Source organism: Achroia grisella, unplaced genomic scaffold (assembly GCF_030625045.1).
Source record: "Achroia grisella isolate CSIRO2021 unplaced genomic scaffold, CSIRO_AGI_Agris_v1 utg149, whole genome shotgun sequence".
Classification (NCBI taxonomy): domain Eukaryota; kingdom Metazoa; phylum Arthropoda; class Insecta; order Lepidoptera; family Pyralidae; genus Achroia; species Achroia grisella.
The window spans coordinates 3,455,138-3,475,567 of NW_026712644.1; the positions used below are offsets into that span (position 1 = coordinate 3,455,138).

The 20,430-nt window shown below is 37.9% G+C and overlaps 1 protein-coding gene across 1 annotated transcript in view; it reads right to left on the minus strand.

The window, feature by feature from the left end:
- Nucleotides 1–2,254: 2,254 nt before the first annotated feature.
- The window catches only part of LOC131840670 (cilia- and flagella-associated protein 91-like), a 28,474-nt gene continuing 10,298 nt past the window's right edge, over nucleotides 2,255–20,430 (minus strand). Inside the window, 17 exon segments of the mRNA XM_059188849.1 lie at nucleotides 2,255–2,365; nucleotides 3,639–3,734; nucleotides 3,982–3,990; nucleotides 4,883–5,002; nucleotides 5,657–5,776; nucleotides 6,221–6,337; nucleotides 7,281–7,370; nucleotides 7,893–8,012; nucleotides 8,754–8,923; nucleotides 10,231–10,379; nucleotides 11,735–11,826; nucleotides 12,707–12,836; nucleotides 14,249–14,395; nucleotides 14,753–14,937; nucleotides 16,145–16,318; nucleotides 18,536–18,733; nucleotides 20,141–20,309. Coding sequence (XP_059044832.1) covers nucleotides 2,259–2,365; nucleotides 3,639–3,734; nucleotides 3,982–3,990; nucleotides 4,883–5,002; nucleotides 5,657–5,776; nucleotides 6,221–6,337; nucleotides 7,281–7,370; nucleotides 7,893–8,012; nucleotides 8,754–8,923; nucleotides 10,231–10,379; nucleotides 11,735–11,826; nucleotides 12,707–12,836; nucleotides 14,249–14,395; nucleotides 14,753–14,937; nucleotides 16,145–16,318; nucleotides 18,536–18,733; nucleotides 20,141–20,309 — 2,193 coding nt within the window. The 3' untranslated portion in view covers nucleotides 2,255–2,258.

Below are 20,430 nucleotides of genomic sequence, written 5' to 3' on the forward strand. Positions count from 1 at the left end.
TTGAATAAGACTACAATAAAAAAAATGAGGGTCAACATTGACCCTGACTAGTAATCTTTAAGGGAGGGGGTCAACGTTGACCCCCATTCATTATAAATAAGTTATATCTACAATAAGATGTACAGAGTAAAAATTGCAAAATGTACGTTTAATAGCAGATTTTTTTTTTCGAATGGCAAACAGCTATTGCTGATGCCAGACAGCTATTATGTTGGACTTGATATTCAGAGAAAAATAGTCCATTTTTTTATATCACCACATTGGCAAACAAGCATACGTCCTATCTGATGGTAAACGGTTATAATGTTTATATTATTGACCGGGTCTTAACACGAATAATTTTATAAGTGCTGTGTGTCGCGAACTTTCGTTGAAAAATCTAGTAAGGGTAAATGAAAAAACTGCTGTCACCTATCTACATTGACATCACTGTTGCTCCAGTCAGCTCGTGACCACGTCTAGTGCAACCTAGTCGAAACGTCGAGAGAGGTAAATACCTTTATTTGCCATAAAATTATTCGTGTCAAGACCCGGTTAATAATATAAATAATGTATATAAAACACGAAAGTTTAAAAGTAATTGGTTACATACGTGAATAGCACATTATTATATGCACCATGAGTTGCCATTTCAGACCGGATTCAGAGGAGCTTCCTCCCGCGTACACACTTAGATTGAGGAATGAATTACCTGCCGAGGATTTCTCGAGACACTACAGCATGGGGTTTTTCAAGAAGGGTTATATTAAGGTTTCTTAAGGGTCGGCAACGCGTACGTGACACCCTTGGTGTCTCAAGTATCCATAGGCTACGGTAACTGTTTACCATTAGATGAGCCGTATGCTTGTTTGCCACAGTATAAAACATAGTCTATTTTTCTTTGAATGTCCAGTCATCCCGATCTGTAGCTGTCTGTCTAACCAATAAAAGACACAAATATGTAATTTTTAATAAATTGACGGCCTCAGTGATCTAGTAGTTTAGCACGATGCCTTCCAATCGAGGGTTCGATTCTCGCACAATACAAACATTTGTATTCACGAGTGTGATTGTTAGTTTTGATCAGGATGTTTTTGTGTATAATGTACTTACAGAAAATGTATTTAAAAATCTATCAGTTGTTTAGTGACCCCAAGCCCTGTTTAGTTTGGGACTAGATGGCGCTGTAAGCAAAAATATATTTTGAAATTATATATTTAATTACACATTGTGCACCATTGTTTTTTGTTTTATTTGTAATTACTTATGTTAATACTCATAGTATTAATATCGCGCATACTGCTATGACGCGCCCGTCATCCTACTGCATCTGCGCACCGTGCACCTTTATGCGTCTGTGGCGCATTTCGTTTTGCGCGGGAAAAAATACTAACGACAAAATGACTTCTTCTGCAGACATTCTTCTAAACTATTGTACTTACTGAGTCCTCGCCGCCTCGTTTGCTCGCTTGCCTATATCTTAAATTACCCAGATTTTAATGGATTTTTCAGCAATAGAGAGTAATTCAAGAGGAAGGTTTATATGTATTTTTTATTGGATTGTTTGGGCTATTGTCAGATATGTAGCACCTGTAGCACTGCGACCTACATAGATCTATTGTGCTCGCCCTTTTCGGAGTTCGCTATCTAGACCCGTCAGGGACAAGAATTGAAGGATATTCTTAGGAGCGATCGTTTTTATCTCCTCGGGAAAGAGTGTAAACTTTCCAAAGGAGATATTTCGTTTATGCATGAGTGGGCTACAACCACATAGGATGTGAAGCGGCGTTTCCTCTTCAGTTTGGCAGAATCTGCAGAATCTGTTATATGTATAACACATGCGTGTTATAGTCCCCTCCGATCCCCCGTCCAATTTAAACGGGGTTCGAAATTACGACAGCATGAGCCAGAGTTCGAACCGCTAGCGTTTCCCTCAGACTAAAGTCAGATGAAACGTCACGCGGGAGTTGGTCTTCAACCGCTCCATAAGTTCTTTCTTTGGTTTCGAGTGCCATCTGCACTCGTCCCCTATCGTCCGGTGAATCTGTACAGGCCAGCTGCGGCCAACAGCAGTAGAGTAGTTCGAAAAAAAAAACGTTATAGTATACAACAAGCCGAGAAATTCAAAGATATACAATGCATCCGTGCGAAGCCAGGACGGGTTGTTTTAAAATAAAACAATGAAATCATTAAATATAATATTATATATTCATATCAAATTTATACAATATAATCTGTGGATGGCACGTCTATGCAATGACGTCAGTCATCGATCAGGCTCAGTCAGTTTCGTCCGGCGATGACAGTTCTGTGGTCTGCTCTGTGCCCAGCTCTGTAGCCTCTGTTGTTTCCGTATACTCTGAGAAGGGATCCCCTGGCTCGTCATCTATAAAAATGTATTATAGAATAGAATAGAAAATCTTTTATTCAATTAAACTTACTTTGATGCACTCTTGAATACACTAACGGTCTTATTCATAAAACTTAAGAGGCCTTTATAAGCCCACTATAGCAGTGCTATAAAGGCTTTATAAAAATCTCTATAAATCTTTGACTTGTCATAAGTGTCTGTCTTACTAGCTGTACCCGCTGTTTTACCTGCGTGTATGTTATTCTGATGTATAAGCTATGTTACTGTACAGTTTCATCAAAATCCGTTCAGTAGTTTTTGCGTGAAAGAGTAACAAACGTCCATCTATCCATGCTCACAAACTTTTGCGTTTATAATATTAGTAAAATTTTGAATTTTGAATATCTATGTAGGTACATTATAAACACACCACACAGACAATCACTAATAATATTGCTCCTTTTTATTTTATATTTATTTTAATTATTATTTTCACGTACCCTCAAATGGGTTGAAGCTGAAAATCAGTGTTTTGTTCCCTGAACAATGTTCCACGCTGAGCTTCGACCTTTTTGTATTGCTACAGATCACACATAATAACACAATTTTATAAATCTTATGTTGTATTATGTATTTTTATATTCTTATGAACATGTTATGTGTGTGACTAGTAACAAACAAATAAACGATATATCTATCTATCTATCTATCTATCTACATATATTTTCTCATGTCACAATGTTCCCCTCCGATCGAACCCCCGTCCAATTCAAACGGGGATCGATATTATGACGGTCTGAGCCGAGGTTCGAACCCCTAGTGGTGCCCTCAGACTAAAGTCGTATCCGTCAGGCAGGAGTTGGCCTTCAGCCGCTCCATAAGTCCTTCCGCGGGTTTGGAGTGCCTTCTGCACTCGACCCCCATCGTCCGGTGAAGCTGTAAAGTCCAGCTGCGGCCAACAGTATTAGAGTAGTCCGAAAAAAAAAGTCACAATGTTAGTTACCATACACAACCAAAACGGCTTGTCTAATTTTTATGAAATTTTCAGCCCTATCTATTTTTCATACTCCTAAATGTAAACGGTTGTCCAGCCCTAACATTTTTTTTTTATTTTTGAACAACATTTGTTTTATATATTTTTTGAAAATGTGGCGTTAATAAATAACCCTAAATTTTCACCCTTCTATCACCAACTTCTATTTTTAAATAACGATATTAATTAATATGGCAAAACAACGTTTGCAGGGTCAGCTAGTATGAATATAAGACCTAATGTTTGCCATATAAATTCTCTCATAAAATTACTCACCGCTGGGACTGGGTGCAGCGTTGGTGTCACATTTGCACCGTCGCATTTCCTCCAGGACCCTCAACTCGGACGGCAGCAGCGTCCCTTGTTCACCAGCTTGCGTGGATTCTACAGTTGATAATACAATAATTACTGTCCTTGTATTATATCCTTGTTAATGTAAATCTACTTAAAACAACATTTATATAAAAGAGACCCAAGTTAAGCTAACTAAAGCTTGTGTTATGGGTACTAAGGAACTGATATAAATTGTTGATGACTCAAAAATAAAATAATTAGTGGACTGTGAATCTTTACTACTAGGAGCTAGAAATATTTACTACTAGGAGCTATTACAAAGAACTTTAAATGTCTAATTAATAACTATAGGCGCAAGACAAAGTGAAAGCTGACCCGGCCTAGCGGCTGTCAATAGTTCCTGTTCGATAGCGCTCGAACATACATAGATACATAGATTTTTTTAAACATCTGAATATTTTTATACATAGAAAATATTCAGACATATACAAATAATCATACTCATGATTACAAATATTTGCACCGTGCGAGGAATCGAACCCGCGAAAGTAAGGTAGTGTGCTAAACCGCTAGACCACTAGGCCGTCAAAATAGCAAACAGGCTGACACTGTACTCGATGGTAAGTGGCAAATGTGACGCCCGCGGCACCTCTTGAGCTGTCATTCCCGAGTCTTGGATTCCATTCCCCATAATTTGAGGTTATTTATTTTCATTTTATTTGTTTACTAGCTACTCACTCCGGCTTCGCACGGGTGTAGGTACATGTATTACATGTATAAACCTTCCTCTTGGATCACTTAATCTATTAAAAAAACAGCTTCAAAATCCGTTGCGTAGTTTTAAAGATTCAAGCGTACATAGGGACGGACAGACAGCGACAACGACTTTGTTTTATACTATGTAATGATTTAACTAGACCCATATTATAAATACCATATAGACTAACATACATATGAAATAATATCCAGTAGTCTTCCTTCATGAAGGTCAGCATATTGGTGGGGACCAGGGTCATAAGCGCTTTGAAACTCGCGCTGTGACTGGACTCCAGCTGCGTCACCCTCAATGTCAGGTTACTCCTGGTCCATATATAGTTGACAATGTCCTTCTCCTTGGTGGTGTAGTGTAGGCCGGACAGGTACATTGCCGTGATCAGTGTATCAGCAAGAAATTGGGCCCAGTAAGTGCAGTGCCACAATTTATGTAAACAAATGCAAATATTCACCAAGTTTAAACTGCACTGTAGCAGTTTGTTCCGGTTCCTCTTCACAGTGGCATGTTGGATCCGCCAGGAACCTCGCTTCCTCAGCCCGTCGCCGGATCTCTGAAGGCAGTTCTTTAGGACCTGCTGTTAGAAATAACAATTAGGTATAATAAAAATATAAAGAAACCCAGAAAGAAACAGAATGCTTTCCAAAATACCATCCTGATCATCTGGATGAAGACATAAGACGTAAGAGGGTAAGGAAAAATTATGATATCATAAATTTTACATTCATAAGCGGCTAAAATGTCCTACATGAATAAATATTTTTTGAAATTTGAAAGGAGACTTTAAATGAAGAAGGAAGACTAATTCTAATATTAGAATTAATAGAAAAAATAAATATAAATTGTCTGTGTGGTGACGGCACTGATGATTTTAAATGCATTTTAAGTCTTCCTGAATACCTATGTGTGTTAGTGTGTAATGTAATGTATTAGTGATAAACGACTTAAAAGAATATATGGATATAGTCTATGGCGACTCCGGACCCATAGAGCATTGAGTGTGTACTAGGACAGATTTAAGACAAGTTACGAAATAAACGGTTTTTCTAGAAATAACTGAGGAGTTTAAATTTAATTAATTAATACAAAATTACACAGTTAGTCTTTAAGGTATTTAATATGGATCAATGGGCCATTAGTAACCTGAATTAAATAAATAAAAATAGTAATATTTTCTATTGCGTTAAAATCTCTATGTACAGAAAATATGTATGTTTGAACAACTCACAGCCGTCCACGTCGAATGGCTCCGATCTGTGGAGAGCGTCGCCAATCACTCTCATCATAAAGTGATGATAGTCAGCCACCTTGATTGGAGGCGAGCTCGCCCCTACAGCGCGGTCCACCACTGTCAAACAATACAGGGGATACAAGCACTTCTTGTAATAAATTTCAGACATCATTACACTATACCATATCTAAATACATATAACTCAAAGGTGACTGACTGATATAGTGATCGGTAAAGTAAAGTGGTTATCGCCTTAGGGGTGGAATTTATCAAAATCCTTTCTTAGAGGATGCCTACGTCATAGTAGCTTTATGCATGCAAAGTCTCAGTCCGATCGGTTTAAAATTGACAAAGTTTCATACAAACTTTCACCCCCTATTTTATCCCCTTGGGGGTAGAATTAATCAAAATCCTTTCTTAGCGGATGCCTACGTCATAACATCTATCTGCATGCCAAATTTCAGCCCGATCCGTCTAGTGGTTTGGGTTGTGCGTTGATAGATCACTATGTCAGTCAGTCACCTTTGAGTTATATATATTTAGATTCTTCCAAGTACTGACCTGTATGAATAAGCTCCTTTGCTTCAATATTCACTTCCGCACTCTCTCGTACCTGCTGCCTCATTTCATGGTACACTTCTCTTCTTGCTGACCGGCGCGCTTTACACTCTTGTACGGCTATATTGCATTAAATAAAACATATTATCTAATTTCATTACTAACTGTCCCAGCAAATGTTGTTTTGCCATATAAATAAATATTGCTATTAAAAAATAGGGGTTGGTGATAGAAGGGTGAAAATTTAAGTCTGTATATATTTTTACAGCCATATAATAAAACAAATTGTCGGAAAAAATTTTTTTTGTGGTTGGCCACCCTTAACATTTAGGGGTATAAAAATTATATTCCTATTCTCACACCTACTGAATATACATGTAATGTTTCATCAAAACCGGTCAAACCGTTTCGGAGGAGTATAAGCAAAAAACCTATGACACGAGAATTGTATATATTACACTAGCTACTCGCCCCGGCTTCGCACGGGTGTACTTGTATTATATGTATATATAAACCTTCTTCTAGATCCACTCTTCAAAATCCGTTGCGTAGTTTTAAAGATTTAAGCATACATAGGGACGGACCGACAGTGACAGCGACTTTGTTTTATACTATGTACTGAAGTAAAGATTAACATGTAAACCAATAACTACTTTAAGCCGTGTGAGTGATTATTTTATTGCTAAAATAATTACATACTTAAATATATTTATCCTCGTCTATGAGCACGTTGAGCATTAATTATTTACTTAAATATATTTATCCTCATCTATGAGCACGTTGAGCATTAATTATTTACTTAAATATATTTATCCTCGTCTGTGAGCACGTTGAGCATTAATTATTTACTTCAATATATTTATCCTCGTCTATGAGCACGTTGAGCATTAATTATTTACTTCAATATATTTATCCTCATCTATGAGCACGTTGAGCATTAATTATTTACTTCAATATATTTATCCTCATCTATGAGCACGTTGAGCATTAATTATTTACTTAAATATATTTATCCTCGTCTGTGAACACGTTGAGCATGAATTATTTACTTAAATATATTTACCCTCGTCTATGAGCACGTTGAGCATGCACCGTATCTCATGATGGACTGGGTACCGCTCCTCTAGAGTCTTCGGCTCCGGCCGGTCCCGAGCTGGTGGGAAGTTTGTTACACAAATTAAATAAAATCATTTATTCATATAGGACAGTTTAGCCGCTTATGTATAACCATATTTGAAAAGAATACGAGCTGAGTTTCTTGTCAGTTCTTCTCAGCTCGAAATCATTCCGAACTGACGATTGATATATCATAAGAGTCTGTAATAGACTTACACGAATAAAGATATTTAGATTTGATATAAACGTCAAAAGGGAAAAAATATTATTTGTATTAATATTTTTTCCCTTTTGACGTTTATATCAAATTTAAATAATTAATATTTTTTCCCTATTGGCAAGTTAAGATGATTAATTTTTTTTCACTACTTTAATGCTTTAATTATTGTCTAGTATGGATAGTCTGTGGTCACGCCATTGGCGATGGCAATCTGCCACAATAGCGCCGATACATCACCCGCTATCCTGAGATACTACACGCATTCGGTTCCAACATTGACATTGGCAAAATTATCGGAACTCCGAACGGATACATAGTTAAAAAAAAGTGGTCATTCACCACGGGTATGTTTCCATCGCGGGTCATCCCTCGAGATAGTCTCGACTGGTGCCTGCTGTGTGGGACACCGCCTGCAGCGACACTGGTCATCCAGGGGACCACCGCATTGGGTACAAACAGCTGTCAAAATGCAGAATAGTTTCTTTAACACGTTAAAGACCGTATGCCCACTGGTGGGTCACACCGCAATGAATGTAAAGTTACACGTTGGTAATGTATACCTCAAATTATTGCACACTAAAAAATGAATGTGCATGTAAATGTAGACAAAGTGAACGAGGCAGACCGCGCGCGCAAACAGCAATCGTGCGTGGATTAGCGCCATTTTGTAATAATTAATTGTCATTGCAAAATGGCGGATATTTGACTATGGAGCAAATACATAATTATAGAGTTATTAATACTTTATAAATGTTAAACGTTTCTCTGGAAAAAAATATCTGTGAAATAAAGAATATCATATTAAAATAAAGTGAAATGACATGAATCATACGCTCTAACACGTGCGAATCAGCCTAAATGAACTTTACGCAGGCGGGTACATCATGCCATTATGGAAGACTATAACATATAGAGTATCAACTGTACCCTATATACATGAACATTACCAAAGACAACACCTGACTGCTTGTAACTTCATGTTATCCTGGTACTTTTACTGTATCACACCTACATATTATTTTATAAAAGCATGGAACTGACCTGACGTTATGCTCATCCTATCATCCTCCACTGGTATCCGCCAGCGTATACCGTTAGCGTAGGCGGGTGTACCATTCCATTAAGAAAGACCTTCGGTTCTATAAAATATAGAAAGTGGCAAACTTTAGTGTTTTTTTGTGGTTAGGCAATGATACATACGTTGTTTCTCTTCAGCCTCGTCCAATAGTCCGAAGATAGTGTCCCTAGCAGTTTCCATCTTGGCTCGCTGCAGCGAAGATATCCGATGGCGTGCTGCAGCTTTATGGGCCTCCGGCAGCAAGAACTGCTGGACTAGTTCTGCTACCAGCTCGTTTTGTTCTGCAGTAGACCTGCAGGAATAATTTGGTCGAGGTAGACATTAACTTAGCAATACCGCATGGTAGGGACAAAGAGCAGCTGGAATTGAGTCATAATGCGAGTTTTAAGGCGTTCGTGCCCCGGGTCTCCACCAACGTGCTGCCCACCTTCATGAAGGAGGACTACTGGCCGAAGGGTGTGGTGTATCGGCGCTACCGTGGCAGATTGCCGTCGTCAGTGCCGTGACCATACAGACAATTTATATTTATTTTTCTATTAATTTTAATATAATTTATCCTTGCCACTGAAAATCAGCGTCGTGGCTTTTGTCATGGCATAATGCTGAGATGGGCCCCTTACATACACATCAGTACACAGTGACGCGGTGACGATGCTCCGCAGTGGTGGATACGCATTTTTTTTTTTTCATTTTTATCATTGTTTTTGGTATATGTGTTTATATATAAAATAATAAATTTAAGTATTTTACTATAAAAAATACTACATGTATTGTTGCCATCATGTTTGTGAGGAGAAATAAATAAATCATATTATTAAAAAAAAAATATATATATATTTTTTTTTTTTTATTTTCTTGCTCGCTTTTTTTCTTTTTTTTTTTCTCTTAATGATTTGTATTGTATTTATTATTTCTATTTATATGTTATAATAATTTATATGCTGCTGTGAGCATCGTCATTGTTGTGTTGTGATGTGTGATAGTAATAAATATTATTCTATTCTATTCTATTCTACTTCCTTATTATTGAAATTAGGAATGTTTGTTACGCTTTCACTCAAAAACTACTGAACCGATCATCATGAAATTTTGTACACATGTTCTTGGAGGTATTAGAATGAACATATCTAATATCTACATTTTGCTATTTCATCGCCGTCTAGCAGTCAGTAAGGAAGTTATTTAATGGATTCAATGCTAATGAAGTCGCGGGTAGAAGTTAGTATGTAATAGTTTCGTAAGTTATCCTTGAGGAAGTCAGAAATTTTCTAGTACTGCGGCAAGTATTCAATATTGTAGCTTACTTTTATTCCAGTTTCTATAAGAGGCATCATATTTTCCATTGCTAACAATTCCCACCCGGAGTAAAGGGGAGTGGTAATCATTACCCCATTACTAGCAATGTACCATGTCAGGTTGACCTCCACGCGGTTGCGGTTCCCTCTGGACACCATCGTGATAAATTCCTGGTGAATTTGTTACGATGGGCTAACTGACCTGACCTCATGCTCATCTTATCCACTGGTGCCCCGCCAGCGTAAACCGTTAGTGCACGCGGTTGCACAAATCCATTATCATCCTTCAAAAAAATGCACTTACATGGACCCATGTTCGAGGAGTGCCTCATCGATCTTGTCAGCATCAGTCTGCGCTCGCCGTACAGCATCCTCTTCAGCAGCAAGGAGAACACCCTCCGACACTATCTCCCGGAAATACGCGTCCACCGTCTCCTGGGTCACTCCCAGGATCTTTCAGTACAATAGCAAATATGATTGAATGCAATATTGTACCCATAACACAAGCTCTGCTAAGTTTGAGACTAGATGGCGCTGTGTGAATTGTCTTAAATTATTGCAATACAATGATAGTAACTTAAGAGACAAACGAACACTGATTAGACTATTTGCTTTTGACAAAATTGCAATAGCATATGCTGGTGGTCACTCTATTCTACCAAATTTGAATTTAAAAATGAATCTATATTATTGTAAACATGTATTATAATAAAAAAAAATAATAAAAGCCCTTATTTTGACCCCTGTTAACTTTACAAATTAATACGTGTGTTTAGGCAGTAACTGGCCCTGTTAGTTTATATATATATATATATATATATATATATATATATATATATATATATATATATATATATATATATATATATATATATATATATATCCCATCAAAAACATAAATGTGAAATGCCGAGTTTAATATTATGATATATGCCTTGATTGTTGACTTCTACGACAAAAGAGGTGAGATCTAAATGGGTGCCAAGTTCAATGGTATGTCCTGAAATGTATTTATAACAATATATAATATCATTTCTTCTTATAACTTAGGATAATATACTGTAGCCTAAGGTCTAACTTGGCCAGTTCTCATATACCAATTATTACTTTCGATTGCTAGTTACTACTAATAATAAAATAGGAACCGACAAGTAACTGTTGTAAATGTTTAGAACTTGCGAAGGCTACAGTATATTTCGTATATGAAAACTAGCCAAGTTAGACCTTAGGCTACAGTATATTATCCTAAGTTCATTGCAGCCCGGAAGACGTGCACTGCTGGACATAGGAATCCCAAAGGTCTCCACGACGATCGGTCCTGCGCTGCTCGCATCCAATGCCTTCCAGCGATCTTGATCAGATCGTCGGTCCAGCTTGCTGGAGGCCTTCCCACGCTGCGTCTTCCGGTCCGCAGTCGCTCGAGGACTTTACTGCCCCAACGGCCATCTGTCCTACGAGCTATGTGCCCTGGCCATTTCCACTTCAGAGTCGCAATTCTTCGAGCTATGTCGGTCACTCTGGTTCTTCTGCGGATCTCCTCATTTCTGATTCGATCACGCAGAATAACTCCGAGCATAGCCCTCTCCATTGCCCTCTGAGTGACTGAGCTTGTTCATGAGGCCCATAGTTAGCGACCACGTCTCTGTACCGTAAGTCACGATTGAAAGAATACGAGCTGAGTTTCTTGTCAGTTCTTCTCATCTCGAAATCACTTCGAACTGACTGTAGATTTGATACACAAGAGTCTGTAATAGACCTACATGAATAAAGATATTTTGAATTTTTTATTTGATTACTGATATACCGACCTGTTTGAACATCTCGTCGTGTTCTAGTCTCCTGTGTTCCTCCTTTTGCCTCCTGCCCGCCTCGGCTGCCTCCCGCATCGTCTTCTCTCGCACTGTAACAAAATAATAATTACTAGCTACTCTCACGGGTGTACATGTATTATATATATAAACCTTCTTGAATCACTCACTACTAAAACAGACCGCTTCAAAATCCGTTGCGTAGTTTTAAAGATTTAAGCATACATAGGGACGGACAGACAGCGACAGCGACTTTGTTTTATACTATGTAATGATAAGAAAGCTACAGTACTGAACACCTGCCGCGATGCTAGAATATTTTCAACGTTATAGTTACTTGTGCGTAACGAGTATTGCAACTATTAAATTTATATTTGGGTTAGGTCTAAAAGGCTGACGTGTATACAAAAGCCTTGCTAATATTTAAGTATGAAAGTAACTGTCTGTCTGTCTCGCTTTCACGCCAAAACTACTGAACTGATTTAAACGAAATTTGCTACACAGATAGTCTAGAGCTTGAGAAAGGACATAGGCTACTTTCGAATGCGAAAAAAGGGTTGACAGGGGAGATGTAAGTTTGTATGGAAGTATCGTCATTTATAGAGCTAGAAGTTTGAAATTTATTACTTAGGCTGTTGATTAAATATAAATAAATATGACTTCCAAATTTGTAAAAATGTTACTCTTAAGGAGGTAAAATAAAGTGGGATATGAAAGTTTGTATGGAAAGTCGTAGTTTTAGAAGCTAGATCGATGAAACTAGAAATAATTTTTGTTATATGGTCAGTCACTATAACAGGGACGAAGTCGCGGGCACAGCTAGTACATGATATACATAGAAAACAGCCAAACCAATACAAACAATAATACTCACGAATACACATGTTTGTATTGTGTGAGGAATCGAACAACTATAGTTTTTCAAAGTTCATCAAAAGGCGAAAAAAAGCAAATAACAAATAGGCTACTAACGGGCGATGAGTATAAATGCGTGCTGTCGCCTCTCCTCCTTCAACCTTCGCAGCTCCTTCTCCAGGAAGTCCAGGGCTGCTGACACCGCACCACCGCACAGTTCATCCACTAGAGCTGATATGGTGTCCTCCTGTATAAAAAAATTGTTTTCACCAAGAATTCAGCTGAGTGTCTTGTCAGTTAGAGCTAAGAAAAATACTCCGAACTAACTCTATATTTAACATCTGAGTTTACGAGTCTGTAATAGACTTACATAAGAATTCAGCTGAGTGTCTTGTCAAGTCTTCTTAGCTCGAAAGTACTCCCAACTGACGCTATATTTGACATCTACGAGTCTGTAATAGACCTACATAAGAATTCAGCTGAGTTTCTTGTCAGTTCTTCTTAGCTCGAAAGCACTCCCAACTGACGCTATATTTGACATCTACGAGTCTGTAATAGACCTACATGAATAAAGATCTGTTGGGTTTGATTAATTTGATAATGATAAACAATATTAAACTAATTAATTTAGGTGATCCTGTAATTTCACTGCTTAATCTGCACCCTACAACCGAAACACATCTTACAAAGCAAGCTGCTTGGCGGCTGATATAGGTGAGACTGAGGTACACAGAGGAATCTGCACAAAGATACCCTTCCTTTTTATTGAGGGTTTTAGAATATTGTCAGGTGCTAAGACCTGTAGCACTGCGACCTACATCAATCTATTCTGCTCACCCTTTTTCAGAGTTCGCTACCTAGACCTGTGAGGGACAAGAATTGAAGGATATTCTTAGGAGCGATCGTTTTTATCTCCTCAGGACAGAGTGTATACTTTCTAAAGGAGATATTTCGTTTATGCATGAGTGGGCTACAACCACATAGGATGTGTAGTGACGTTTCCTATTCAGTTTGGCAAAATCTGCAAATTTTTGTTGTGCGTATATTCTTAGGAGCGATCGTTTTTATCTCCTCAAAGTATAATGTATACTTTCCAAAGGAGATATTTCGTTTATGCATGAGTAGGCTACAACTACATAGGATGTGTAGAGGCGTTTTCTCTTCAGCTTGGAAAATCTGCATTTTTGTTGCGCGTAGGCCTAGGTTACCGTTACTTACTTCATCTGTTTCTAGCTGCCAAGCAGCTTGCTTTGTAAGCTGTTCGGGTGCAGATTAGGCAGTGGAAGTAAAGAAGAGTGGCATTTCTTCTTGAGCTCGTCAAATTCAAAAATCATTTATTTATGTGGGACATTTGACCTGCTTATGAACGTCAAATTTTTATAATATAATTTTTCTCCTACCGTCCAGTTTGTATCCAGATCCAATTGAGAAGAACTGGTAAGAAACTCAATTGAATAACTTATTTTTTTAAAAAGCCAGTTTATTTACAATGTCTATTTATATAGGTGTCTATATCTAACATTAAATGAAAATCCCGTGCATGAACAACTATTGCCATGCACGCTCGTCATTCAAGTAATCGTTTAGTGAGTAATAGGCTTTGCTCAGTAAATATGATTTAACAGATGTTTTAAGTCAAAATCTGCTGTTTAATGATACCTTAATCTCAGCTTCTGTTCGTAGTGCGTTGTACTCTCTAGATTTTGCCTCTTCCCTTGCTATTCTGACCTGATCCTCCTTCTGCAGACCGTGGGTGGTCTTCAATTCTTCTGTCAACTCTGCTGCTCGCATGCGCCCTTCGTACATCTGACCAGGAGATTAGAAATCAATGAACTTAATATTATTATCAATATCCTAAGATATTATGATTATTATTCGACGGCCTCGGTGATCTAGCGGTTTAGCACACCTCTTTACTTTCGACGATCTCAGGTTTGATTTTCGCACGGTGCGAACATTTGTATTCATGAGTATGACTGTTTGTATCAATCTGGCTATTTTCTAGGTATATTATGTATGTATTTAAGCATTTCTATCTGTTGTTCCCAGCTTAGCTTGGAACTAGATGGCGCTGTGTAAATTGTCCTGGGATAATATTATATATACCATCCGGTTTACCGCCATCTTGGTTGCTATTGGAGTTAAAAAAAAACTGTTATTTACCAAATTTTGAACGGCCCGTCCTCTTATAATCTTCTGCAGCCACAGCGCCGACTGGTGGCAGGCCTCGTCATCATCCTCCACGGGTTCCACCTCTGGCGTGGTCGGCCGGGGGGTGGCCTGCAGTCGGCGGGGCTTCAGGACATGCAGTGGCCCCACCGTGGTGGTGGCTGCTCCCAAACGCACCTCTGTCGAGTTATATTATTTTTCAACACGCTTGCTTGTAAAGTGAATCTAATTTCACCGGTTGGCGGGAATTGGATTATTAGTAATGTGGATTGATAACTCTTTGCTAGCAATGTATGGTACATTAAGTTTGACCTCCACGCGCCTCAATCTGGAAACCATCGTGGTAAATTCCTATTTGCCAAGAAGGGCTAACTGACCTGCCTTCATGCATTTTATCATCCTCTTTTAAGTCAAGAGTGCATAGGTATTATTTGAGCTTGCGTGTAACAGCTTAGACCACATCATCACTTAACATCAGGTGAGATAGCGGTCAAACGCGCTCAAATTATGATATAAAAAAAAAATCCTCCACTAGTGCCCCGCCAGTATACCGTCAGCGCAGGCGGAACCGTTCCATTATCATCTATACAAAAAAAAACACCGGTTTTCGATATATAAAGCAGCTCATAAAACATGATTATGGTATGCTTTACATTGGCAAAATTATTGTCTATGACTGGTGTCTGTGACAAGTTCATTTTTCTCTGTACGCTCTCGGCCTGTCATGTCATTCGTTAATTTATTTGCTTATTGTATTTGCCTAATTACAGTAAAATATTAATAGACTTTTCACTTATAAATCTATAATAAGCATTTCACATTATATCTAAATATATATAACTCAAAGGTGGCTGACATAGTGATCTATAAACGCACAGCCCAAACCACTGGACGGATCGAGCTGAAATTTGGCATGCAGGTAGATGTTATGACGTAGGCATCCGCTAAGAAAGGATTTTGATTAATTCTACCCCCAAAGGATAAAATAGGGAATGAAAGTTTGTATGAAACTTTGTCAATTTTAAACCGATCGGGCTGAGATTTTGCATGCATAAAGCTATTATGACGTAGGCATCCCCATAGAAAGGATTTTGATAAATTTCACCCTTAAGGGGATAAATTAACGTGAGCGAAGCCGCGGGCAAAAGCTAGTTGTGAGAATATATTTGGTGAAATCAGTCTTGTTGTTTTACTATCAACTGCTGCTGTGCTGTGTTGCCACGCTGTGAGATTCACTCTGCTAAGAAAACACGCGTTTTAAACGCAAACAGTGAATTTAAACTCCATAACCCTACTATTTGCTATTATTTTTATCACATTTCGAGTGACCCTATTTCACGCGAGTAAAACCGCGGACACAGCTAGTTATCTATAAGAACCATATACTTTTTAAATCGTTGTGAAGATTCTCCAGGAATTGCTCGCTCCATTTAGTTTCTCTCTCGCACGGTTGGGTGGTATCTCGTGGTAGGTGGTGGCCGGAGCACGTGCGTTTCAGGTCTCGACCGCAGTTTTGTAGCCACTCGGGTGCTTCAGCCAACTTCTGGTGGTCTTCGTATGCTGAGGTAATTTTTTTTATTATTTAATTTCAATACAAATATATTTATTTGCCCTGAAAATATATAAAATTATAATTTATGAATCACACTCTTCACCAGAATCAGGCATCCAAATTTAATATTTTATTTGTTACTATTTATAATTTTTTAGTGTGTAATTTATGTCTTACTAACATTAAGGGGGTCTTCCTATGTGACGGCCTGTTTTTTAGGGATATTTTAGGATTTTTTTTCTACGACCAGTAAATATTTAGAGCTTCAAGTTTTTTATCATTTATTAACACATATTTGGACAGTATAAATATAAAATTTCAGCTAAAAATATTCAGTCAAACTAGAGTTACAGCGCTCTGAACACCCCCGCCTCGAAAAAAAGAGCTCCCACTTCCTCCACGATTCCGGCTGATCGGCTTATCTGAAAAAAAAAAAAAACGGCGTTTTAATTTGTAGGCTTAAAAGCACGGAATGACCTATAATCAAATGAATATAAAAAAAATTGGATTTTTGATAGACATTTGAAATAAAAGTTGCAAATTAGGCGTTTTTTTTTTTGTTTTTTGCTATAAAAAAATCGAAGTTTTAATTCGGTCCAGCCGTTTCTGAGATACAATGGAGGAAAGTTTGAAAAACACAGTTTTGAGAAAAACGCGTTTAAAGTTTCAAGTCCGTTAAAAACTATTAAAATATCAACTTAATCTCAATCGGCGATGCCTGGTCCATAGAGTATTCCTTCCTCTTCCTCGTGAAACTCTTTTAAAGCAGATTGTTCAGCTCTTGAGTCAATCCTGGCTTGTTTAACGACATCACTTACGCGCCGCTCAGAGCGTAAGATTCGCTTTTCATCCCGTTTCTCAACATACGCTTGGGCTTCACGACCAACAGGGCATCCCATAATCGATATAACTTTTAAAATAGCTTGAAAACCTTCATTAAAGATAATAACTGCTAAGTAGCTAGCAATTTCAACAACTTTGGGACCAGAATGAAGATGTTTAGGAGCGAAAGTCCAAATCAAAGAATTCAAAGATTCGTTATTGTTTTGTGTCTCTGCTCCTAAACAATGAATTAATAATTCGTCTTTCGATAAATCTTCGAAAACCGGTTTGATAGCTTCTTGGACTTGCGGAATTAGAGGTGGTTTATCGTGATGAAATTGGAACATTCATGTTCATGTTATTTTTAAGTTTTTTGGCCGAAGCTGATGTAAATACCGTATCATTTTGGTGGGTAAAACGGTTTCCACTAAACTTTCTTTTTTTACTACGACCAGGATGAACATTTCCACTCGTACTTCCTTTCCGTCCACTCATTATGAAAAAAAATAATTTGTAGCTGTTGCTCTCTTCGAAGTTCAACCAAGACTAAAATAACTTCGGTAAAATATTATAACAATAGAAATTTCTGTTTAAGTCTGTAGAAACGTGTCTAAACTTGTATAAACAAATATATTAATAAAAGGGAGGCCAGGTATAAAGCCGACGGTACACAATAGGCCCGGTCTCTAACTGCCAACTCACCGCTCCGAACCGCTCTTTCTTTTACCTGCTGTATCTATAAAACGACTTCGAATTTTCTAAAATCGCTTTACTACCGTATTCTAGACATGTTAAGGGAGCAATTTATGAAAAAAAAAATCGATTTTTTCAACCCATCACATAGGAAGACCCCCTTAACTCTAAGAAAACTTTAATAAGAAACTTTAAGTAGAAAAATATTGACAGTTTTTAAATAGTAGGTTACATTAATAAAAGCTTACGTAATAACAACAAACTGATTTTACTTATGTGCCATTTGATGAAAGTTAGTAATTGCGTAAAGTTTTACAACAAACTGCCAGAGTCTGTACTCAATTGTCAGTAAAAAGATTAAAAACGTCTTATAAAACATTTTCATTGTAAAAAAGCGTATTATAAAATTTAAGAGTTTATAAATGATAATATTTTTTTTGTAGAAAAATGTAACTTAAAATTCATAGCGCTGACAATGAACAAAGATTGTGTGCGTAGCGGTTTCTATGTTGATTGCCACATGCCTAATATTTGTTAATGTGTATTTACAGAGAACAACATTCATTTAAAAGAGCAACACGCAAATATCTTGCTCATTCTTATTGTGTCGAGTCTGCGTTCCGAATGAGTGGTAGATTAAAAAAATGAAACTATTCAAAAGTGCTTATATTAAGTTTGGTTGAATAAAGATTATTTGTATTACGACTCACAGAGCAGCGAAGGATCGTATCGTATCTCCGCGTGTGTGGTGCGGGCCTGGTACCCGTGCCGCGCGAGGGGGGCGCGCAGCTCCGAGGCGGGGTCGTGTGCGGCGGGGGTCGCCGCCCCGCCGCCCCGCGCGGCCCGCATGCGCCCCACTACACCGCGCCGGGCCCCACCCTCGTGTAACGCTGACAGCTTGCGAAGCTCTAATGACCATAAAGAAAGGCTCAACTCACCCGGCCGGCCAGCGGTGGTTCTTGGCCAGACGGATGTCTGCCTCGGTGTCACTGTTAGGCAACTTGTAACATCTCGGCTGGAGTTGTACAAAAATGGATATTAAATAAATATTATAATATTAAAGTAAATTAAAAAAGGCACGGACGAATATGTCTGTGGCAAAATGTATTTAAATATAAAAAAAAAAATGACCATAAAGATGAGTGTGCTGTGATCCACACAATCTGAACCCCTCCGATCGATCCTCATTCGATTCAAACGAGGATCGAAATTACGACGCTCTGAGCTAAGGATCGAACCCCTACCGGTGCCCTCAGACAAAAATCGGTCTATCTGTTCGGCGGGAGTTGGCCTTTAGCCGCTCCATAAGTCCTTCCTTTGCCTTGGAGTGCCATCTGCACTCGCCCTCTATCGTCCGGTGAAGCTGTAAAGGCCAACTGCGACATTGGAGTAGTCCGAAAAAAATAGACTGTTCGAACTCGTCTGCGTGTGTACCTCAGTCTCACCTACTGTATTCCATCCGCCAAGCAGCTTGCTTTATAAGCTGTTTCGGTTGTAGGGTACAGATAAGTCAGTGAAATTACAGGATAAGAGGATAGACAACTTGATTCTCTGGAATGACATACCGTGTAGAATCGGAGGTGTAACATTATAACATGGTTTCCATACTACATACGCCTAAAAAGATTTTTTTATTATCTTTGTCTGGTTATGTGTTTATTCTTGCTCACATCTGAAGCAGCTTGACCAATTTTAACGGGGCTTTCATTCGCAGATGAATTCTTGGTGAATTTGTCAGAATGGGCCTGACCTCATACTGATTCATACCATCTTCCACTGCTAGCATGAACTGTTAGCGCAGGCAGGGCACCATTCCAATTTCAAATTCAAAAATCATTTATTCATGTAGGACATTTTAGCCGCTTATGAACGTCAAGTTTTACATTATATTTTTTTTCCCTACCGTCCAGTTCAGTATATAGATCCAATTGCGAAGAACTGGCAAGAAACTCAATTGAATTACTTTTTTTTTTCAATCCAGTTTATTTACAATGCATTTATATAGGTGTCTATGTCTAACATTAAATGAAAATCCCGAACATGAAAACTATTGCCATGCACGCTCGTCATTCAAGTAATCGTTTAGTGAGTAATAGGCCTAGTAAATATGATTTAACAGATGTTTTGAATTTATTTAATGAATGAATATATACTTAAATGAATTTATTTTTATACCTATTCCCATAAAAGACCTATTGACTTTTTCTAAACGATACTTGGGGACAGCAAGTTTGTCTTTATATCTAGTATTAATATTATAATCATTCCATAATCATCCATTAAAAAAATATCTACTATTCTACTGTTATTTCTACCTCTATCTCTCGTTCGCCGAATGTTTTCTATCTTCCTCTCCATCTCTTGCTTCTTCTCTGTCCACATCTTTGCTAATTTCTGGCTCGTTCTATTGTTCTGTTTCTGCTTCATTTGACTTTGCAGCTGATGAAGAAGCGCGAGGCGTATATCTTGAAGTTCATCTATTTCCTAGTAACAGACAATTTTCTGTATGTAGTTCAACCGTAATATAACGAACGGAAATATTATTATATCCTACATTAAAAAAAATATTTCGCATAATATAACGGACCGAATATAATTATTTTCT